Source organism: Lytechinus variegatus, chromosome 17 (genome assembly GCF_018143015.1).
Source record: "Lytechinus variegatus isolate NC3 chromosome 17, Lvar_3.0, whole genome shotgun sequence".
Lineage (NCBI taxonomy): Eukaryota > Metazoa > Echinodermata > Echinoidea > Temnopleuroida > Toxopneustidae > Lytechinus > Lytechinus variegatus.
The window spans coordinates 27,878,726-27,904,161 of NC_054756.1; the positions used below are offsets into that span (position 1 = coordinate 27,878,726).

Below are 25,436 nucleotides of genomic sequence, written 5' to 3' on the forward strand. Positions count from 1 at the left end.
TTCTCCCTTTCTCCATTTTTCTACGCTTTTCCCTACTTGAAACGTCTTAGGGGGTGTCGCCTCCTGCCCCCTATCCCTCCTTGGCTCTTTACTTCTGGGTGCAGAATGGCAAGGATCGGGTGTGGGGATGTGGGTATCCCCCCCCCTTCCAAAAAAAAACGACGATTGTGCAGCATTTGAACCCTGAATTTGTTTTAGTTAGTGTCAAGTGACAAGCCTGATGTCCTGCCGATTTCTTTGGAAGGCATCGCCTAGACGACATCCTCGCCATCATCATTGTCCGGTTGGTACTCCACTTGGAACCAGTTCTTCTTCTTGACAAGGTTCATCTTCTTTCCGTTTTGTACTTCGATATTTACTTTCTCATACTCGGGACCCTTGAGGAAATGGAGAAAAATACAAAAATACATCGTGAATTACGTCAATGATTGCTAACTTGTTATTCCCTAATAAGGAAGCGATAATATGAGTAAAACGTACGGAGAATTTTTCAACAAAATTGAATTTATCACTGTTCGTATAATCAGATACAACGACTTATCTCCCACATTAGTTGTACAAAAAATCACATAAATCACTTTTTCTGGTTGATTGAGTTAAATTTTCAACGTTTGATAAAATCGAATCTTTATAGGCCTAAGTACTATTTTGGAATGATAATCGATATTAAAGGGATGGTCCGGGCTGAAAATATTTATATTTGAATACATAGAGTAGAATTCTCAAAACATTCATCAAAATCGGATTACAAATAATGAAGTTATTGAAGTTTAAAGTTTAGCAATATTTTGTAAAAACAGTCGTCATGAATATTCATTAGGTGGGCTGATGATGTCACATCTCCACTTTCTGTTTTCTTATGTTATTACATAAAATCGTATTTTTTCATTATTTAATACTTGTGTGAATGATATGTCTTTCTTATAATGAAATAAGTTGAAGCAATAAATATCCAATGCACTAAATCAGTTGTCAATCCAAGTTTTCTAGTTTTTGGAGGAAAAAATTTGAATAAACCTAATTTCATATAATAAAATACAAAGAACAAGTGGAGATGTGACATCATCAGCCCACCAAATGAATATTCATGACGACTGTTTTTTACAAAATATTGCTAAACTTTAAAATTCAATAACTTTGTTAATTTTTATCCGATTTTGATGAAATTTTCGGCATTTTTGCTCAGTGAATTCTACTCTATTTATTAAACTATAGACACTTTTAGCCCGGACCATCCCTTTAAGCCACCTTCAATATTTAATTCCGAAAAGTCCCCATATTCCTTCCCACGTGATCCTCTTACCTGTATGAAATCCTCACCCACCCTGCAACGTAATGGAATCTTCCACTTTTCAGGTAGACAGCAATACATTATGTCGACCACTGGATTTATCAAACGGGGGTCGAGCTTCCGTGGATCTTGTGGACCTATATAAGTCGAATAGAAAATGATTCGCGAATAAGACACAAGATTCTACAAATTACATATTATCGATGTGGATCGAGAACCCTATGAAATAGTTTGTTAAATTAAGAGGAATCATTGAAGTATAAAGAAAAAAATGAGGAGCATAATAATGGCGTACAGAGGGGATGGCAACTTCTAAATAGTCGCGAGTTGTCAAAGCGAACGAGTAAATATTTATCTCAATTGGTTAACATGATACCCATAGATTGATTTTATACGTGTATTTTATAATTTTCCCTTTCACTCCCTTTCCTTTCTTACTCAGTAGTTTATTCATTTATTTCTTTGGGGCGGCTTTTGGGGCGCAAGCCGTCCCAAAAAGGCTGGTGCAGTGGAAGAAGAACATATATCTCTCACAGCAAAAACTGTGGTGTTAACCGGTGTACATACAGGACCACACCAGTTATTTTACACCGCTGTTAAATTGGTGGTGTTAGTTTTACACCTATAGGTGTTATTACAACACCTTTTGTTGTTACATTTACACTCTTTAGTGTTATGTTTTAGTCTAGGGTGTAATTTTAACACCTCAGGGTGTGGTCCTCTATTAACACAAATTGGTGTCAGTTTTAACACCGCAGTTTTTACAAAGCATGTGACACAATGAATTTTTTTTCAAAGATTAAGTAAATAAATAAATAAGTCGATAAATAAATAAACGACAAAACCATCAATAACAAAATCATAAGATTGTTTTCCTTCATATTTACGTGAATTTTACTCTTATACATATTGCATGTTTTATGACTGGAAGAAAGTTATATCCAATCAGAGCTCAGAGCGGGTAGTGTGGTCTAGTGGTTAGAGCATTGGACTCATAATCGTGAGATTGTGAGTTCGAATCCGTGTTCTGCCATTGTCTCCACTTTGATTTTTAAAAAAGCCACTTGCCTGATTAAGCTAGACGTAAATAAACGAATAGACCTAAATCTGATCATCGGAGTCCCGTAACACACAAAGGTTAGCAATTAATATTGTTCGCTTGATTCTCACGACTGATCGTACATTGAAGTCAATGCAATCAATCATAGGAAAAGGTTCTACGATGATTGCTATATGCTTTGCGTTACGGGCTCATGGAATTACTGTTTGAAACGGAGAGAACAATTTCACGTCCGATCGATTCGGGACGCTTCTTTGACTCGTCTGAACGGGCGGGAAATGTAAAAGCGTCCCGAATATATAGGACGTAAAACAGTAAGTCCTGGGGAGCGTTTCATGAAAGGACTTAATAATCATTATATCCGACAAGTCCCGCTTAATCCGACATTTACCATAGGAATAATGCGTCTCAGCCAATCTAAATCAATGAAAGTTGTCGGATCTGACAACTTGTCGGACGAAAATGTTGACGAAACGCTACCCAGATGATCAGATTCAGTCCTAATCGTTATTTGTCTTTCTTCCTGGGTGAATCAAAACAAACATCAGTTTACGAGACGTAAAATGTTTCCTATGCGTACCAGTTTGGTGTTATTCCAGTAAAGTTTAAAAATTGAGTTAGTATGACAAAAAAATGCGCAGATACTTGCCTGTTAGAAAGCTGATGATGAGGCCTACACAAATCGTTACCAGCCACGATACGAAGGCGTACCACGTATAGGAAAGAGTGTAAAATGCTGCAATGGCTGGCCTAAAGATAAAGAAAAAGTAACACTAGTTACCTTTTGCAACTACAACGGGGATAGAAGTACAACATATTAAATATTGAACATGTCCGTCAAATCACAATAAATACAATTAAAAAAAATCCAGCACGTTGTTTAAGCCTGTCACTCTAACAAGTTGTTTAAACTTTTTAAACATCTTGTTTAAACAGCTGTTTAATAGTTTAAACAACTGTTTAGAAAGTTTAAACAGCTGTTTAAAAAGTTTAAACAGTAGTTGTTAGAGTGACGGGGCTTAAACAACGTGCTTAACATTTTAAACAGCGCTTTTACAGTGAACAGCTTAGTGCTTGCTCTTTGTCGAATCTTATTGAACTCTGCTTGCTGATCGTCGTATAATTCTGCGCTAACAACAACATTGGAAATACTATATGTCGTTTGTCCAGACATGCCAGAGTCCAGGGGAGCGTTTCATGAAAGGACTTGTCAGACGTTTTATCCGACGAGTCCTGTTTTATCCGACAGTTGCTATAGTAACAGTGCTTCTAAACCAATCAGAATCCTGGAAAGTTGTCAGATCTGACAACTTGTCGGATGAAAATATTGATGAAACGCTCCCCAAGACGACGCTGTTGTTATTCACTGATTTTTTTTTACAAAGGGTGCTTTGTCACGAAGGGCTTTTGACAATACATTATCTACGTTCCAGAATGCGTCTGTGTAATAGTTGCGAAAACTCCCCATTATCACAGCAGATCCCAAATTATTGTTGGTATGAATTGTTAGGAATCTTGGTTTAAAAATATATTGAGAAAGAGGTTGTATGAAATGGATGGGGTGCGTTCAAACGGAAGGAGACGATTAATGACGAAAGTCATGAGGGTTTATAACAAGGGGGCGTTTTTAATAAGCCATAACTTGTGATTTTATGATCACCCATTTAAAGTATTGATATGTATTTTATTCAAATTGAAGAAATAATTGTATTTATTTATTGTTTCATGCATATTCAAATACGTAATAACATTATGAGACATGGGGAAAATACAGCATTGCCAATACATTCGTTTCATATTCCTCACCTGTTATTTTCCTCAAGACGTTTCTTTCTTTTACCTTTTCTTAACTGAGAGTTAGACTCACCATTTCAATAAAGAAATTATAGGGAAAAAAGGAAAGCAAATAAACAAGGCAACAGTAGTCAAATGTGACAAGTTTGCCTATTAAAAATAACAACAAAAGCAACTTTACAGACGTATCTGGATCAAAAATTTTCACCCTCTCGGAATCTCAGATTTATGGGACGTTTAATATTGTGTGTTATCACGTGCAACGCTTCCTATAACTGACTATTATGTAAGTATAATGTATCACAAGCAACATTAATACATTGATTTCATGCCAAATTTCGGCACTGCGGTAGGAGAAGGGGGTGTGGAAGCGTCGTGGTGTAGCGGTTCTGACTCTCGCCTTGTAATCAGAGGGTCGTGTGTTCGAATCCCACCATAGCGTCCTTTGGCAAGGCGTTAATCCACACTTTGCCACTCTTCACCCAGGTGATTAATGGGTACCCATTAGGATGTGAAAGCCTATATGTAGTATGCCTAGCAATTGAGTCTTGGAACTCTTGTTGGAATGCTCCCCAGGGAGTGGAGAAGGTGCATACATTGTATGCGGGCATGCAAGGATCCGATGACCGGGGTAATAATATGTCTGTAAAGCCCTTAGAGACGTCGTTCCGATGTATTATAAATGCGGACTATTATTATTTATTATTCAAATTTACCTCTTGTCGTCTTCAACCTGAGGTCCTGTCACGGTATTATTCACTGCAATAGCGCCATCTATTGTTAGCTCTGTGGCAGTCGAATCGATGTCGCCTGCAAACCGAGTAGTCGTGAACATGTCGTCAGTGGAATTGCCGTCGAATGTCCATGTGTCGTTAGGGATCGGACACATGGAGGTAAAGAAAGAAGGGGCGGGGTACCTAGGGGGGTACACCTGTGCCCCTATACCAATCCAGAATGAGAACACCAACCCGATCAGTGTCCCCCAAAATGCACCCTATCAAAATGAAAAAAAAAGAAAGAGATTACATGGATTTTGGGGCCAAGGTTAATCCTCAATCTGTAAAGAACAATGGATGATTATCAAGATTATATTTCAGAAAAAATGACAGAAAGACATAGGGATAATGATACACACAAATAGAGGGAGAAAAGGGAGAGGGAGGGAGGGGGAGGGAGGACCGTTTCTGCAAAATGCAGATTTCGAGAGAGAACTTACCTTTGAATTTGTCCAGGGGAAAAACATGCCGACACTGAACAGTCCTAAAGTTGGACCACCGAACATGCCAAAGAAATTCAGCACCGTCTAGTCATAACAAGAATGTGAGAGGAAGAAAGAGAGAGAGAGGAAGGGAGAGAGAGGAGGGAAGAGAGAGAGGGGGGGGGGAAGAAAGGTGAATTGGGTCAACAGTAAGAATAATAAGAAAGGAGATGGTTTGAAAGAAAGATAGGTGAAGAGTTGTGTGTGGATAAAGAGACCATGAGAGACGGGGGGGGGGGGGCAAAGGTTCGTAAATCGTAAGGAAGAGAGAAGGATCGAAAAAAAATGAATTTTTTCTAAGCTTGTTAACCATAGATGCCCAGGGAAATATACCAAAACCAAGGACTATGGTGAACGGCACAAGAAAGCTTTTTTAACCAAACATTTTAAAAACATGAAAATTAACATGTTAATATCAATTTGAAATCATAATCACTCAATAAACAAAAACAGGTGAAACAGTACATATGAGGGTCGGTAGAGTACACCTGTTACATTAGTCACATTCACTTGAATGTATTGCTAATCTGATTAAAACGAAGTAGTTCCTATCCTGAATATAGTACGACATATGACTAGATATATAAAAGATGCACCAAGTTGTCTAATAATCTATTCATTTTGAATAGAGTCCTGACAAAAACTAGAATATTCCTGAAAATGTCATTAGAAAATGTAACTGAAAAAGCAAGTGGTGCAATGTCTGCGGCTATCGTTTTCCAGTTTGTGTAAAATGAACAAAGCTGTTTGCGCAAAATATAATCATGATAGTGGTTCTGAGAAAATATTCTGATTAAAAACGATAATTATTATAAAAGATACATTCTAAAACAAGGTAAATACATAAAACTATAGTAAAGCTTTTCAATAATTAGACATTCCATCAGTAAAATTTAATGAAAACTGATATAAATTTGAGTAATATCTAACTAATGCTGATGTGTTTTTTTAACGTGCACACGTTGATGCAAAATAATGCTTATGTCAATGTAATTTATTCAATTTATGAAGAGCGATGCATAATTTGCTTTCCCCAAGATGTCGTAGCCGGAATCGAACCCTGGACTCTCTTGTGTCTACAAGGCGCACAAGACAACTCGGGCCCAGCCTGTACCTCCAATAACTTTGCAAAAGAGTGTTGACGCCCTCTACGTTAGTTTGTCTACACTTACTTTAAGAATGTCTCCCATTACCGATGCGAGAAAGGCAAATCCGATAGTAAGGAGTCCGTACGTTAAAGCTTAAAGAGAAATAATATAGAGTAAAGGAAATTTTGATTAGTATGTGATATTTTTGTATAACTCAGTTGAAAATATGCTCATACAGAACAAATGGAGAGTTGTCCACAAAATCAGTCATTTCGAAGCATGTTTGCCAATTTGAGGATCCCCATAGACAGTACAACACGACCTTTAAACTTCCATATTCAACAACCGATTTTTTTAAGGAACAAGTTTTAAGGCCACCGCACACCTCACGACTGTTCGCGGTCCGATTTTGTACCAAATTGCATTTTGCTCATTTTCTGAGAATGTGAATAGAACATATCATTTTATTTGAGGTTTAAATTAATTGAAAGAATACTAATCTAACCATTTTGAAAGATTGCAAGCCTTTATTTTGGAGTAAAGGCCAAATTAGTTTCAAATCGTAGCCAGTCGTACGACTGCTATGACGTAATTACGACTAGACATTAAATTTGCTTTTATTCTAAGAAAGATGATAGCATAGTCACATATTTGAACATAGGTATTCGTACGATGATTTAGAACATTACACAGTAAGATATTCCAAGTCGTAAGGTGTGCGGTCGCCTTTAGATATGCTCCTTATTTCATTCTTTCTGATAAGATCAATTCCCTCTTTGTGTTTTCCTACAATGTCATTGCCTATGCACAACTGGAACAGCGAATTGGGAAGAAAGCAACTGTGTACAAAATCAAAACAATTAGAAATAAAAGAACTTTATCAGGGAAGTTCACCCTGACGAAGTGTTCATTGTGCAAAAAGCAGAACAAAAATAATATTAAAAAAATATCGTGAAAGTTTAATGAAAGTTCATCCTAGATTAAAAAAATAATAGAATTTAAAGTTTTTGATTTGTGATTTCCATATACAAGCAGCTTCCCCATTTAATTGTCGTGTAGATAAAAATCAATGAAATGTAATTTTCATTTGATTTTTTTAAATATTAAATAAATAATAAAAATAATAATAGGATTTGTATAGCACACATATCCACCCTTTTAGGTGCTCAAGGCGCTCCTATATTACCCCGGCTAAACTAGTCTACCGATTCTGGTGCGCACAGCTTTTTGAAGAATTTCTTCCTGCCGGTACCCATTTACCTCACCTGGGTCGAGTGCAGCACAGTGTGAATAAAATTCTTGCTGAAGGAAAACACGCCATTTTTTAACAAATCATTCCACACCCGCTCGTGATCTTTTTTTAAGTCATTATGAACCATCATATGATTGGAATTTATGGACTTTATATTACATAATATTTGGGGCAGCTGCTCATGATATTACGTCACAGATCAAAAACTTAAAACTCTAGTCCTCATTCTTATTTGCGTTATCTTTGATGGATTTCTCTCAAACCTTCATCAGTATTATACAGTATATTTTCTGGTATTTTTACATTAAACTTATCATAAAGGTGAATATCCCCTTTAAGTCATGACAAGACTTGGATACTGAATAGTAATAAAACAACGTCTTGCAATAAGAAATGTCAACCTACATGACATTTATCAAACCATAGTGCAGCAAATCACACGTATAAGAACCCAAATCCGGTTCGACCGATTGTATCATTAGAAATAATGTTATTGTGACATTATTTCGGATTTGCTTGTGTAACGTAACTATCGCGCAACTTTTTATAAGCGTTGACGAATTTGAACAATGGATTGAACAAAACTATCGATTGAGTAAACCTTTGTCAGAGTAGAAAGAATTAGAACAAAATCTAACCCATCAACTTTGATAATTGTGTGTATCGCTCATCGCTTAGTCCCGGCCATATAGGTTTGATGAGGTCTTCCGTCGTCACAGCTGCCACCGCGTTCAATCCGGATGAGATTGTGCTGAAAACAAAATATCATTATTAATAGCAATTGATTTGAACATTCTTGTTTCCCAAGAGAAATAGACAAAGTCACAGAAAATATATAACTATGAAAATACAAATACATTAAACATTCGCAAACGCAAATAGACAATAACAAAAATTAGATTATGATTGAATTGGAAATGGTTGTTCTATAATGTCATCATATTCGATTGGGCGCTGTTAGACATGGATACGCGCTGCGCACGGCACCGGCTGCCAATTGGCACCGACGTTCTACGTCTACGAAAACTACGTTCTGCGAAACTACGCGAATGCCCGAAGATTGACGATTCTCAGTTCGCGCATGCTTCGGCTGCCGTTCAAAGATCTTGTCAGGTTAGCTCCGCCTCCTTCTGCTGCGTGAAGTGACGTCAGCAGAAAAGCAGTGCAGCGTTTGTGTACCGTGCATGTGGACATGTCCTGGCCGATGACCGACAGTTGCATGCAAATTACGTCGATGACCTTCGTATTGAAGATGTTGGCGAGTACAGCGCCTAACAATACCATCCGAACAACGCCATCTTGAAACCTGGAAAGATTACCTTTAAACTTGACATGCATGCTTTCTTTAAATCCTCGTCCTATTCTCTTAGTTTGGAATTATTCGATCTAGTGGTCATTTCTTCTTTCATATACATACCTCAATGATGCGCTGAAGACAGCAGACAAAAACAGACCCGGTAGTCCAGGGTATTTTTGAAATAAATCTAAAGTAAAATATGGAATCATCTGTCAGATGAAGAAAAGACAGAAAGTAAGGTTTGCGTTATTTAATGTATTAATCATATTGAATTTTTAGAATTTGATTCGGGTCGTTTGGCCCAGTGGTTAGAGCATTGGACTCATAATCGCAAGGTTGTGAGTTCGAATCCATACTCTTCCAATGTCTCCACTTTGACAAAAAGGCCCGAAAGTGTCACTAAAAGGACAGTCACTATGACTGATTAGACGTAAAATGTTTCCGAGGTAATTGGTTATATACCAGCTTGGCGTTTACCAGCAGTTCCTGAGGGAGTTACCAGAAACAGAAATTGAAACAGTGAGCCCGATGGTCCACGGGCCGATGTTTTTTTTTCATGTTTTCCTCATATTTTTTATTGTCCGTAACTTATTTATGACCTAAGTTATATTTCAGCTTACATTGAAGAATAGGCTAAGTTGGATGTCTTCAATTAAAATAAACAAGCATCTTAATAAAAGAGAATACAAAGCGAGGCAATCAGCCTGGTTACATAGACCCTCGTCGTTAATTCTCTCGTATATTTCTTCTTTACGTATTTTTCAAAAGAGAACGAAAATAAAATCGTCATTCCTGGTATAGCTAGTCTGTGGTTATTTTACCATGCTACATCGCTTCGCATCGTGCCTGTCAAAACTACTATCAATTATATCATATCCCAATTTTTCCGCATTACGATAACTAGATAACTATTAAATATCGATAATATAACAAGATATCTTGGTACATACAAGGATGTGATGACCGGGGTAATTATATGTCTGTAAAGCACTTAGAGACGTTGTTCCGATGTATTAAGCGCTATATAAATGCGGAGTATTATTTTTATTATTATACCTGATCCTTTTTGGCCACAGCGCCGACCGATATCGGGTCGCAGTCAGCGTAGTAGGCATACATCACCAGGCCGGCAGTCACGGCGCAACTTACGATTACCATCATCACCACCGTGGCGATTGCCAGGGATCTGCGTGAGATAGAAATCAAATCATCAAAATTATGATATGCTTGCTGTTATTGGCCACGATCGATCACGTAACCCGTTATTCGTTTTGTGAGAATAGTTTATCAAATAGCAAGGTTCCTCATACAGTGATATAACTATCTTATAAAACAAAAAATGCACATCTTTTGCTCAGGCATTACACATGTTTGTCAACTTTGAGCCGTCTAAATGCCCTTGATTATGCATGTGGTGTGTTAGGACTGTTAAAAACGAGTAATAGAGTTTGTTCTGGTCTTGGTTAGTTCCGAAGTTAGAGAGAGAGTAATATAGAGATATAGCATTAGCACGATTAGGGGTGGGTTCCCTCCGCGATGCACAACGTATTCAATAACACAGCAAATCTAAAATGTCCGTCAAATGACAATGAACAGCGGGGAGGTTTTTGTCGAAAATTGGATAACCGAAAAAGAAGATTCGCCCTCAGCTGAAAAAAATTGCACATAATACCGTTTGTCCAGAGTCCGTGTCCCGGGACGAAGGGTCGTGTGGTCCAGTGGTTTGAGCATTGGACTCATAATCGCAAGGTTGTGACTTCGAATCCCAACTCTGCCATTGTCTCCACTTTGATAAAAAGGCCCAAGAGTGATATCTGTCGTCTATTATGTCAGCCACTATGGCTGATTAACCTAGACGTAAAATGTTTCCAAGGTAATTGGTTATATACCAGCTTGGCGTTTACCAGCAAAAAATGCTGTCCTACCGAGTTCCTACGGGAGTTACCACAAACAGAAACGGCTGTTTCGATTCACCAATTTTCGACAAAGACTTCTTGGTTATTCATTGTCATGTAGGGCATTTAAATGTGTATTTTTATGTTCTTGAATCCGTTGTGCATGGTGGAGCGAAAGGTCTCTGGTGATGGGTGGTAAAGGGTCTGGGCAAGAGAGATGATGGGTACTTGATGTCTTTAATATGAGGGACTTACATGCGTGCGATCTTGGTCGTGTTACACGACAGATACCGTTGGACCTGGGCCTGGTTGGTCCCGAAGATAGAGAGGAACATTATAGATGACCCTATCGTGAGACCCCAGAAAGTATGGCGAACTCGTACGTCTAAGCTGAAACTACGGAGAGAGGGGGTGAAAGAGCAAAATGAAGAGCAAGTCATTAAAGACTACTAATCCCCCCCCCCCCCCCTCCCAGAAAAAAAATTGGATCTTTTAATCATCGCTGAGAGCATTTTTTCGGGAACATTCAGTGTGACGAATTAGTTTCAGCGCCGAGAGCAATGTACTCGGGAACATTCGAGATGACGAACTAGCATCAGCGGCCAGAGCATTGTATTCGGAAACATTCGACATGATGAATTAGCGTCAGAGTCGAGAACGATGTACTCGGAAACTTTCGAGGTGACGAATTAGTGTCAGAGGCGAGAGCAATGTACTCGGAAACATTCGAGGTGACGAATTAGTGTCAGATTCGAGAACAATGTACTCGGAAACATTCGAGGTGACGAATTAGGGTCAGAGTCGAGAACAATGTACTCGGAAACATTCGAGGTGACGAATTAGGGTCAGATTCGAGAACAATGTACTCGGAAACATTCGAGGTGACGAGTTAGGGTCAGAGCCATATTTCATATTAATAACTCTAAGCCTATAAAGGGAATGTTTAACTTTATTTAGGATCTAAATATAGTTTTTCTGTTGGAGCTAATGCTGTAATCGAAATTGCAACCATTTAAGGCCAGACAAGACTAATCTTGGGATTCTCACGCTAAGATTTCGCTCTTTACTGAGATGATAATGGCTACAGTCATGAGGGTATGCCTGGACGTTTTCTTTAACACTGTGGGATATGGAGGGATTTTTTTTCATTTATTGCGAAGCATCTAATGATGTTCATAAAATAACAGTTTCAGGGCTCCTCTTGAAACATTATTGCATGCACGGACACCATGTAGGTCCCCACGGCTAAGATTTTTGCAAAATTTCCAAAACGTTACCCAATCCCTATAAGAAGGGATTCTGGGAACCCCTGGATAAAACGGGGACGTCCCTCTCACGTCCCTGGATAAACGTTCTTATGAACTCTAGGACTATTTCATGGGAGAAATTTAAAAAATCGTAAGAAATAACAATTTCAAAACCAGTCAGATGATGAAGAGGGACTTACTCGAATAGGTCTAGTCTATTTCCTTCGTCGACGATACGGAGAACATTCGAGAAACCACCGAGGTCAATGGATCCCTTGATGATGACGGCTAAAAGACCAGCTACCATGATACACATCTGGAAAACATCCGTCCAAATGACAGCTTTTAATCCACCCTATAAGGAAGAAAGAAAATATGAAGAGTGATTACAAATAGGTGGGAAGTTACACTCTTGGACTGGCCAAAATAACCGGTTACACTTCGTAATTCCGAAGGTTCGTAATTCCAAAACACGTAAATTGCCTGTACCTCGATGTTCGTTAATCCGAAAACGTAAAAGGGTTCGTTAATCCGAACATTTGTGGCGTTATTCCGAGGGGTCGTTAGTCCGAAAACGAAATAAGGTTCGTTGTTCCGAAGGACCGTTAGTCCGAAAACGAAATTAGGTTCCTAAATCACTACGTTTTCGGACTAACGAACCTTCGGAATAACGCACCTCAATTTTTCGGATTAACGAACCTTCGGAATTACGAACCTGACTTTGTTTTCGGACTAACGAACCTTCGGAATTACAAACCTCATTTGGTTTTCGGACTTAAGAACCTTCGGAATTACGAATCTTCGGAAATTCAAACCTTCGGAATATCCGAACCTTCGCAATAACGAAACTTCGGAATTACGAATGTATGCGAAATAACCAGTCTATTGTCGAGCAAAATATTGAAAATGAATATCATAAAATCAACAACCTGATAAAAAAATTTGACATTTCTGTGGAGGTGGACACATCATATCATCTGTCTTACACTACTAGTGCATATTAGACTGAGGAGGGACCGGCGCGCCGGTCCTTACAATGTATATTTACAGGTCCTGATTCATTGCTTAAATCTATAACAGCATTTTACGTACACTCTAAAAAATATTGGGTAAAAATGATCCATGAGGATGATAATGTATCTTTGGGGCATTATTTATCCAGTGTGATGACAATTTTGCTCATTTTGAAATAATTGCTGCTTATTTTTTTTAACCTTATTGGACAATATGCTTCCCGCATTGGGTAAAATTGGATACATATTTACCCTCGTGCTGGTAAGAATTGTGCCTAATATTTTTACAGTGTAATTATGGCCCAGTGAGCGAGGCTTGTAATCATAATTTATGTTTAAATTTTGAGATTACCGGTCAGAGCTTCTTTTATTTATCTTCCTGCATCATCATTTGTATAAAAGACCTTTCGAGAGCTCAATTTCACCCGCTACCATTCGTTATCCAGAGATATAGGGTTTTTTCAATTCCCTGTGGGGAAACAAACATTTCCACCTGTTTTATACGATCCATCTGATAATCATAATTCATATTTGTTCGTTTCAATCACAGATCCCTGAACAGTGTTTAGCAGTTTTGGGGTTGTCCCGTCTTAAAATCGTCTTAAAGACCGAAGCTGGTGGATTCGAAAAAAAACAGGTAGGCATGTATTTATTGTAAAAATAAAAAGGTCGATCTTCAAAAATGAAAGCTTAATGAATTTGATAATTTGGGGTTAAGTGAAGTTAACTGTTAGAAAATAAGCGAAGAACGGGGAAACCTGCATGCGTAGTTCATGATTAGCATGAACATGAAATCTTCCACCCCACCCCTTCTCTCTCTTTCTCTCTACCTTTCTCTTTCTTGAAATCTCTCTGTTTTCCTTCCTTTCTATTACCCCTCCCCAGCTCCCCCCTTAAGAAATAGGTCGGAGATGCGACTCTTATCATGTTTATAATCAAGGCATGTCAATTTTAAATTGAATCCGTCTAATCATAGTCATTGTGTGCATAAATCACAATTCCTTATCAAACCTGACAATGAATTTAAGCTTACCTCGATTACTTATTTCATCGATGATTTTCTGTTATTTGTAATTTTGTTTGCCCCCACCTGTCGCTTGTGCACTTTGAGCATCTTTTACGAGATGAATATGGCGCCTAAGAAATTGCATATATTATTATTATCATCATCATTATCATTATTATTATTATTATTACTATTATTATTATTATCATTGTTATTATCATTATTATTATCATTATCGTTAGTATCATCATTATTATTATAATAATAGTGAAAATGCGCCTCGGAATAGGATATGTCTAGATAGATGGCGCTACAAAAATGCCTATAATTATTATTGTTTATAATTATTATTCAAAGAAAAATTATGCTCACATTTGTCAATACTTAATCTACAGGAATTACAATCACTTACAACAGTAGTGTAGAAAGTGCAGGCTATTCCTATAGTCATTACAGATCCCCATACGTTTAATCCCGCCACTGCAAAAAAAGGGAAAAATCACTTTGATAACACAGCAATAAAACATATGTTCTTTGAGAAAATGACGAACAGCGTCACATTCAGAGATATGCCATTTCTTTGTATTTATTCTACACATTCCTCGCCTATACCTATGAACTTGTCAAAATCGTTCTGCTTTCTTGAATTGATTTGCCGCAGCAGATGGCGTGCGAATGCCTATTCTTTTCATTGTCTTTGGTATGATCAACAGATATGTTTGTTTTATTGACAGACCGATCACATAGAGTCGGTTTGATGTTTTTAACACTGGAATAAAGGTTGAGGTCGAACATCTTGACATAATTATAATCAATAAAACAAGGAAACTTATTGTGTATAATAATCACGATAACCATGTATCAGGTCGAAAACGGAGGAAGCTGCTAAAAAGCGAAGCTTGTAGAATGCAGCCTTTGATTACATATTCGTGTGAACAATATAAACAAAACACAAATACAACATGGTAGAAATTTGAGCATGAATCCATTTGAATGTATACTTAAAAAAAGAAAGAAAGAAATAGAAAATGAAAAAAAAAACGAGATCAATAGTCTCCAGATTCCAATATGGTATCATTTCCCTTTTATTTTTTTAAAGACTTTGAAAGTGCCAAGAACCCCCCCCCCCCCCTATCCCGATCTATAAAACTCACAGGTCCGCCTGTAGTCTCGATGATGAACTGCGGGAAGTTACCGTCAAAGGTTCAGATAGTTACCCACCGGGGAGGTATATAGCGAACTATTCATGGCAATATATTTCATGATTTTTCTCCCCCCTAAATGGCTTGCTATTTTCAGCACATGTTTTTGCTTCATTGGTCGCGATTCTCAAAATGTCAATTGTGAACGAATGATTATTATGTTTCACCATGGACCTATTACGAGATAGGTCCATGGTTTCACCCACCAATAGGGCGTTTTTGCAGCTCCACGCAAAACGAAATCTAGAAAACAGTAAATGTATTCAAAATGCCTGTCAAATGACAATGAACAGCTGAGAGGTCTTTGTCGAAAATTAGTAAAGCGGGACAGCAGTTTCATCCTAAATTTCAGGGCTGACGAAAAATTGCAAAGTTTTCTATTGTCGAGATTCCAGGATGACAGTACCATTTTGATTCACCAATTCTCGACAAAGACTTCTTGGTTACTCATTGTCAAAAGGGCATTTGACTATACATTTTCTATGATTTTGAAAGCGTTGTGCGTTTCTGTTCCAAATCTCCTTACTGTATTGAAATAAAAAAAGTAAACTAGCTTTTTACCTGAATGGGGCAGAGAGTTTGAGCAGAAGTTTTATGATTTTTTTTTCCTTCCCCTTTTTAGTTTTCCGAAAATTTGTGACGCGAAAGTGCTTCTGGTAATGACTATGACTCTTTTTGTTTTATTGTTTGTCAGAAAACATATAAATAATTTCCCCTTCTGAAATGTATTTTCTGTACGCCACTGATTTAATAGAATATGTTCAGAATTATCAACAAGCAATCGCATCATGAGGATTGTCATATAAATAAATCTGGACTTATCAAACCATTTTGATTAAGATATTCAAAAAATCGTTATTCCTTCAACTTTCTAAAGTGATTTTGGTTAGGGTATTCAGAATGATTTGTTTTCTTTGTTGAAATCACTTATCATGTTTTAAATGAACCCTTATCACTCTCTAGCCTGGCAATCTGCTCATGAATGGAATAAACTATGTCATTCATATTGTTTTAATTACCACCCAGTTTGAGTACAAAGTATTACACTTGGTAAATAAAACCATGAAACGGCTTAACATAACAATTCACACATTAAAATTAACATACCTTGGTTAAGCGCCAACGCTGGTCCATAAAGGACAACCCCCATATAGATGAACTACATGATAAAAAAAGAAAAAAAAAGAATATAGTGAAATGAACTTGACACACCGGAAGTTATTAGAAAGGGGTCAGAAGGTGACTCGTGTTATTTCAAAGTCAATAGAAATTGCAAATGTGTTAGCATTGTATTATTAAGCGATTCGAAACTGCAACAAACAATAATAGTGTGATATTATCATTATAGTAAGCACTGCAGTTAAAACAGGGAGATCGTTTCCAAGGTTGGGGGTTTAAAAAATGTAACTTGTGGTTTAACAAAAGGGGTATATTTCATACCATGGAGGTAAAAAGAACTCCTTGTTCATACTGAACACTTATTACGAACTTTCGAACTGTGATTGTACTTGGTAAATTTGATTTGATATACAATTTGGCATGTACTATTCCTTCATGTGGATAATAGCGATGCTACAGTGCTAATGATTATTATAAGTAATTTTTATCTCATTTTTAAAATGTTTTTTAAAAAGAAATGTAGGCCCCCTGTAATGCAACGTTGGAACAGTTTATTGTAAAAGGTCGGGTGAATGTTGGCAGGCGCGAATCCTATAGGGGCACATGGTCCATGTGCCGCCCCTTTTTTCTTTTTCTTTTTTAAGTTAAGCGTCTGAATGTGCAGCCTACTCATGCCTGAAGGCCCTCCGTGCTAGTCTTTGCGTGGAGGCCCACTTGTTGATCAAAGTTTCAATCAAGTCTGTGCCAGCAGACTACATATAAAGCACTCATAGGTCGTGCTCACCCCCCCCCCCATCCCTTATCCTTTGTATCTTCGGAATGGCCGTGGTGTCACCTTTGGAGTAATTCCTTTCTAAATAATCATACTACAGATCGAATATTATCTTTTTAGCAGTTTCTCTTATTTGACTGCATCATCATAACCATTTAGTCAAGATCTTGGTTCAAAATCCAGACGTTTTACATGTTTTATGATTTAAATGAATCGTTTGAAATATGCAGTGGCCCAAGTAGTAAAAGTCAAAGTTCAGTAGCATGTTATATAGTCGGAAATTACAAATCATTTTGGCCATAGAGCCATAAAATCTTTGTTTGCTCCCCGTTTTCTTTTTTTTATTTGCATTTTTTAACTTTTTTATCTCTAGTTGGTTTACATTACGATAAAATAGGGGATATGCACCGTAATTATGCCATGTCATCGCTCAGTTTTTACAAATTTGTATAATGATAATGAATTTATTTCACACAAATGAAAATGCCTAATGCAAAGACGGACCCAGAACCATAAGCCTTTTTAAAGTGAAAATCAAGAAATTTACGATAAAGCTTAATAGACCTCACCTTTGAAATGATTGTCCAAAAATGTAGAAAAGCAAAACAAATTTGACAAAAATCTATTTTGAAATAAAAAGAGGCCAAAGGCAATACCCTGGATGGAACTGGAAAAAAATGCGGAAAAGCACAATTTTATATCAATATGTGTTTTACACATCAGAAATAGAGGAGAAATGCCAACACCCTAAACACACATGGTCTACCTTAATTCAGTCTCATGTCGTTCCATCAACCAACAATTTGCCTAACAACCATTTGGTCCAATTACCATTTGGCCAAGTCATTCACTTCGCCTACTCACCAGTTGGGCTATGACCATTTCGTCTCATAACCAGTTCGTCTGATATTGCTTTTAGTTTCATTCATTTTGCCGAACTAACACTTAGTCTAATTGGACCTAATGGTATATGGACTAAATGGCAATTGGACCAACTGGTTATCAGACGAAATGGCAATTAGATCATATGGATATTGGACGAACTGATGGTAGACCAAATGATAGTAGACGAGTTGGCAATTGGACGAATTGACATTGGACCAAATGAAAATAAACCCCTATGAATCTTACCATATTGAAGATGACTATAGCCGAGCCAAGGAGGCGACACGCCCGATTGAAACGAAGCTCCAAATACTGGGGTGAGGACAAGAAAGAAAAAAGAATCTTCGTTCATTATCTGCCATTAAGAAGTGGAATCGGATTGCTTTAGTGATGGAAAAAATGATTTCAAGGGGAAGCTCACCCTGACAAAAAGTTTATTCTAAAATTAGCAGAAAAAAAATATAAAATATAATAAACTAATAATAATAATAATAATTTATTATTATTGTTAATATATGTAGAATACGAAAAATGCTCACCGATGAAGCTTGTAACCATGCTATCCGATCTCTTGTGCTTAGTAGGCTAGATTACTCAATTCTCTATTGATCAGTATTTCTCTATTGATCAGTATCAATAAAACAGATCGTAAAAGGTTGCAGCGCATTCAAAATCGCGCCGCTAGAATTATCTTGAAAGCTCAGTAGTATGATAGGGCCACTCCTACGTTAAAGCACTTGCACTGGTTACCAGTTGACAAAAGAATTTCTAACAAAGTTGCACTGTTAGTATATAAGTGTATGCATTATATGGCGTCCGAATACCTCTATAGTTGACTTAGATCTCCACACCGGCCCCATTTTAGACTTCAGTTTTCAGTTTCAGTTTATTTTCCATTATTCATATACAGACATTTACATGCTTGACATGAGTATAACATAATTATCTTCAGTTGAAATAAATGGTTCTTGAGACAAAATTTATACGCAATAAGGATTTAAATCAGTGAAAAAATGGAGGGACCTAAGTTGAAAGCAAAGCTTGTGAGTTATAGGCCCCAATGGGATTTCGTTCTAGTGAAGACACTACAATTTTACACATTCTCGAGCTGTTTCAAGGGGAGGGGGGGATAGTTTTGATTTTTGCGGTCCGAAATTATGGAATAGCTAACCAATTCACCTTCGATCATGTACTTCTGTTGAATCGTTTACAAGACATTTGAAAACATATTTATTTTTGTTGTAGTGTAACTGTAATATTGGAGAGCAATTTATACAAAGCGCATAGAGCAATTTCAATTGATTATGCGCTATATAAGTACCAATTTTTTATTATAAGAAAAATGTCGGTGAAGGTTTGATTAAAATCCATCAAACCTTTACAAACTTATCAGAATTTTATCCCTTTTTTATATGTGACGTCATATGTGAGCAGCTTCCCATGTACAGTATCATGATTTTCCAAAAAATCGATGAAATCCCATGTTCTAAAAAAATAATAAAATTAGTTTTCTTGCATCTTCATGCACAGCAAAAACTATGGTGTTAACCGGTGTACATAGAGAACCACACCAGTTATTTTACACCGGAGTTAAATTGGTGGTGTAAGTTTTACACCTATAGGTGTTATTACAATACCTATGGTTGTTACATTTACACTCTTTGGTGTTATGTTCAATCTCTAGGGTGTTTTTTAACACCTCAGGGTGTGGTCCTCTATTAACATTAATTGGTGTCAGTTTTAACACCACAGTTTTTACAGTGTGATATCAACAGAAAAAATTATTATACACCCAATCGCGAAAGAAGAACTGTTGGTCATCATGAACCATTGAAAAAATTATATATATTTTTTTTTGGGGGGGGGAGTTATATATAGCATATGAGGCAGCTGCTCGATTAAGACGTCACAAATAAAAACTTAAAATTCAAATAACTTTATTAATCTTTATTGGAATTTCCTACGCAGGGAGGTGTTTTGGAGTTTTGGAGTCATCCGGAGTCGATTTTATTTTTCAAATTTATTTATTTATTTTTTATTTTTGCAAAATCAGCTTGATAAAAAAAACCTTCGAAACCCCAGCACCCCTCCCCCATGAAGATTCTTTAAGGGGTGTGATAACTGGAAGGGGGGCACCACAGGTGGCAGGTGGCAACCGCCATCACGTGATTTTTCGAGTAATGGAAAAGGAGAAAAGTGAAAAGGGAGATGAGGAAAATAAAATGAAGAAAAGGAGGAGAGTTAAGAAAAAAGAGGTCAAGGTTGCATAGCTCTATATGTTTCTTCGTGTTTATCTTTTAATTTCCACAGATCAGTTTGTCTATTTAAATTGTGTATTTATAATTTGTCTACAAAATGTACCATATCATGTAAGTCATTGATGTTATTGAATATGATTCAAATGACAATGATTCGTATTTCAAATGTTTGTTATAAATGAAGGAAAACAATTTATATTATCATTTACGTTCTGTTTGAAATAAAATCTGAATCTGAATCTTAATGTCATTGAATTTTTGAAGTTATAATAAATCACGATAATTATCAGTTTAATTATCCTCATCTTTACCCTTCAATTCATATTGTTAATAACTAGTTTTTCGTCCCTTCTTGTGCCGCGATTTCTGAACTCACCTCGTTTGCACTCGTCAGTTTCAGACGATGAAACACTGGGAGGTAGAAGACTCCCGCGAATAAGCAAGACAAGACGATGGCGATGGCGTGCAGCCAGATCATAACTCCATTCGTGTACGCCTCGGCAGTCGTACCCAGGAACGTCACGGCCGAGATAAAGCTCACGGCGATCGACATCGCGACGGGGATCGGGTTCATCTGGCGGTTGCCCACCAGGAATTCCTCGGTGCTTCGCTGTCGACCACCGCTGCATGCATAGTAGATCCCGATGCCCACGGATGAGGCGAGGATAAGAGACCATACGACGTAGTCAGCGATATGAAATGTCAACCCTTCTCCGTCACTCTCCATCATTTTTTTTTACCCTGTTCGTCGCTTTTAAAACCTCCGAAAAATTCTGTAGAGTTTTCCTTATTGTACTTTTTACGGAATTATGTTTGAAAATTGCCAGGTTCACAGGAGACCGACTACCTGATCAAGTTTGTTTTCCAGTAGAGTGTTGGAAAATCAAAACCTTTTCTGTCGACCCGAATCGCATGATAGCAGACTGAGTGTCCCAAGCCAACCGTAGAGGGAGTAGTCATTTATTCAATAATCATTTCCGTTTCTCTTGTCAGTTCTAGGGTTTTTAAGAAAAAGTGACAATATTTTCCTTTTACTTCTCATCTTATATCCTGAATATAGCAAAGTGTTTTCTCCACTATTTTCTAAGATGCATCTGCGTAGAGTTAACGTGTGTAGTCGTACTTCGATAAACGGGCATATTTTGACAACTATTTGAAATTACATGCATACAAATATTGAACTATTCTTTTTTTTTAATTCAAGGGTTTATGTGCCTCAATACTGTTTCAAACTATGAACGGCTATAGAGACGAAATCCGTAGAAGAGTTATTTTCCTATGATCTTTCTTTGTTTGTCAAATTTCTTTTCAAATTCAAACCAGCACCCCCTGTTAAAAAAAATCGTTCCCTGGTCCGTGGTGTGCGTGTGTTTGTGGATGTGTGTATATTTGTATATTCAGCGTTGTGAGAAAATCGAGAACATTTAATTGGTTTGCTTTGGTGACCACAGTAGATAAGATAAAGATAAGATTTACTTTATTTATACACGGTTAAAAAGCCCAAACAGTTCACAGACTGATTTCCATTGTTGGGGCCGTGTCGAACATTACAATTGACAAAGTAAACATTTTAAAATCAGTGTTTAACGATTAACATATATGGAACAGAATTAAGCATCAATTAAATATTACAATGCAATCATTGAAACGTGAAGAGGAGGTGAGGAGAAGAGAAAAAGGAAGAAGAAGAAGGGAAAAGTGAGAGGGAGAAAAAAAAAGAAAACAGAGAAGATAACAGAAGAAGAAGAAAAGAAGAAGAAGAAGAATAATGATAGTAAGAAAAAGACGAAGAAATTATATACCGTTCTCAAAAACATCAATAACTTACAACATGAAATATCTATCTGTAAATTGGAACAAAGCGGTGCATACATGGTAATAGTAAATGTTACGATTTATCATTGATAAAAGCTAAACATATAAAATGACTGGAAAATTTATGATAACTAAACATGCACTGTAAATAATTATAAAACTTGGTTAATACTGATGCCATATAAAAGCAAAACATATGAAATGATTGGAAAATAATACACGTACTGGGGACAGAAAATAGAAATTGTCTGTTGATGGTTCATAAAAACAGTGGTTTTCATTACCATGGCGCCATCTATCGGCCATGAACCACAAAGTCGTAATAAACACATCGCAAGGAGAAAGAAATATTCTAGAGATGGATGATACAGTTTTTAATTGTCTGAGAATTTTCGTTCTCCTCCTGTGCACCGTGCGTCGCAGACAAAAATGAAACCGAGAATTATCATTGATTTATCATAACTGAACCACAATTAAACAAATTACCTATCATTGTAAAGTTTAGCAAATGGTCGAGAAACAACAAAGTTCTGTCATTTGAAATAATGCTTGAATTTCAACAACTTTATAAAATGAAGACTGTTACAGGGCTCCGTTTTGTTGACGATCAGCCATGCATAAAGTATTTTGGTAACCGCTCGATAGCTACGGCAGGGAATCAGTAAAACACATTCTATTAATGAAATTATGCAAAAATTACATTATTTCAAAGAGACAGCATTTTGTTATACAGTGCGTATCAAAGAAAAGTTTACACTTTCAAAAAAATCTTATAAAATTATACTTTTGTAATATCCTGATGATTTAACCACATTTTAACATTGGTAAAGATCCATTTAAGCAAATGACGATACAACTGTCGAAAAATATTTCCGCTTGAGTGAGCACCACTTACTTTTGAAAAGTTAGTGAAAAATGATTTGCGCAGAACTTTGAAATAGTTATACGAATAGAAGTAGACCTTAATCATGAAGAACACCTGGAATTTAGCTAGTAAAATTGATTTGAAGATATCTTTCACCTATTTTAACTTGTTTCCTTACCCAAAACACTTCGAAGAGTGCATTGCGTCCCACCAAACTCCCCCTCACAACGAAGCCATCGTGACGATATTTACTTTACACTGAGCTGTGATTTACATGAAATGGCTTAGGCTTGATTTTTATATATTTTGTTAGTCATTGTCAAGCTTGGAAAAAGTAATGAAAAATGAAATATAAACCCAATTTAAATGATGAAAACCTAGTAAAAAATGCTAGAGATGTCTGATATAAACTTTTGTTCCGATTTAGTTATGTCCTCGGATCCAGCTGGCACAAAAGGGGTAAAGGTTGTGCTTACTAAGTGTTGAAATTCCAATTTGGGTGGCAAAGTATTGTTACAAAATGCTTGAATGTATCTGTTTTATTTCAATTGACTAAAAGTGCAAGGGAAATGTATGAGAAATGTTTTGCAGGGTAAGTTTAATTTCGCCCTTTCCCCTTGACACATATCGTGAAAACTGTTATATATGTAAAAGAATTGTAAAAGCAATTACATTCATTTATTTAGTAATTTCCCCCTTTAAGAATAGCCTAAAATGATCAAGAACATTCCACAACATAAGCTTTTGTTAAGCAGGCCTCTGCCTATTTAAAGGCCAAGGATTATTGTTTTTATTTTTTAATAGAGATTAATTTACAATATATTTGTATTGGTAGTGGAATTGAATAGGCTTAGCTATTTCGTTGACACATGTTAATTTCAATGAGGTCATTCAAGAGTCTTCTGGAATTTGACTGCTCCTGAAAGGTGAATGTTTTTTAAAGACAATACTGGAACCTTCCATAATAGTGAATACTATAAAGAAGCCTCTAGAATAGTGAATACTAGAATGATCTAGAATAGTTGAAATGTGCATATAAAAGCTGCAGTTTGTACAAGGACATCTTCACATCATATGAGATCACCTCACCAGATCAGATCAGAGCTAAGAGTTTCACTCAAGACTTTATTTCCACCTGGAATATTTATTTTCTGTGGAATTATTTGCCCGCAATCAATGAACTGTTTGCAGTTATTTTGAGAGAGGAATTCTCAGTTCTCATCGAGATCATCAACCTCATCAACCTGTTTAATGAATACTCTTCAACCCATGGATTGCTGAAACTGACTGTTAATCATCATCAACATCGTCTTCACGGACATTTCAACTCGTTACAGTGACTCTTGTTATTCATCGTGCTTCAACATCAGTTTCATCGTTGCCATCATTGTGGACTTTCATCTGGATTTTATCATTTGGATTATTAATCGGATATATTGCACATCTGTCACCTCAAGAGGAGTAAGATATATTTTTATGTTTTCTTAGTTTTTGAGTGTTATGTTTCCTGTAATAAAAGAAAAGGAAATTAAATTTCAAATTATTTCATTGTTATTTGTTGCAGTATCGTAACAAAAAAACATTTCTGTGCAAACAGAATTCCGCAAGTTTTACAAAAATAGACAGTGCTCATCAAGTGTAACATTCTGTCATAACTTTCATTGGATAGATGAGACCCAAACCAAAGAATATTATGTGAAAAAAATTACCAGCATGTTGTATATTTTTTAATTCCTAGGGCTTTTTCAAAGTGTAAACTTTTTGATACGCACGCACTGTATATTGACCATTGGCTTTGATTGACATAGCAAATCAAAGAGAAGAAATTTATATTTTTAGACAAGTGATTTTCTTTTTAAACATCAGATACCTGATAAAAACGGGTTTTTGCATTCTTTCGACATTGTTTTTACTCACTCATGCGTGAATGCGTGAATCTTCCGAGTCATACTGGCTGAAAGAGGAAATTTACAATGGTAGGTAATTTATTTATTTATTGTATTCGTGATTAAGTTATGAGATAAATCATCGATTATCGTCGGTTTCGTTTTATCGACGCAAACACACACACGCATATATATATATATATATATATATATATATATATAAATGTGTAAAGTTATACATGTACAACAGCTTTTGGCAACTCTTTTTATTTAAATATTGTAAAGAAATGAATGAAGAGAACAATGGTAGGCGTAGCTTAAATCAAGGTTCCCCAGAGCTATCTACCCTTAGGAAAAATTGGTGATGCCGAAAAAATGTCTCCGCCGGGAATCGAACCCGGGCCCCAGCTTTGAACGCCGGTGCCACCTTCAC

General features: G+C 36.7%; 1 protein-coding gene across 1 annotated transcript; it reads right to left on the reverse strand.

The window, feature by feature from the left end:
• LOC121430609 (sodium-coupled monocarboxylate transporter 1-like) lies at positions 1-21,384 on the reverse strand. Its single transcript, XM_041627926.1, has 15 exons — positions 20,814-21,384; positions 18,426-18,491; positions 16,511-16,562; positions 14,614-14,681; positions 12,383-12,537; positions 11,191-11,331; positions 10,097-10,226; positions 9,161-9,249; positions 8,382-8,494; positions 6,576-6,643; positions 5,362-5,448; positions 4,862-5,139; positions 3,001-3,101; positions 1,304-1,428; positions 1-377 (listed from the first exon to the last, which is right to left on the reverse strand). The coding sequence occupies exons 1-15, from the start codon at positions 21,165-21,167 to the stop codon at positions 252-254; spliced, it is 1,953 nt and encodes a 650-aa protein (XP_041483860.1). The 5' UTR covers positions 21,168-21,384; the 3' UTR covers positions 1-251.
• Positions 21,385-25,436: the final 4,052 nt, after the last annotated feature.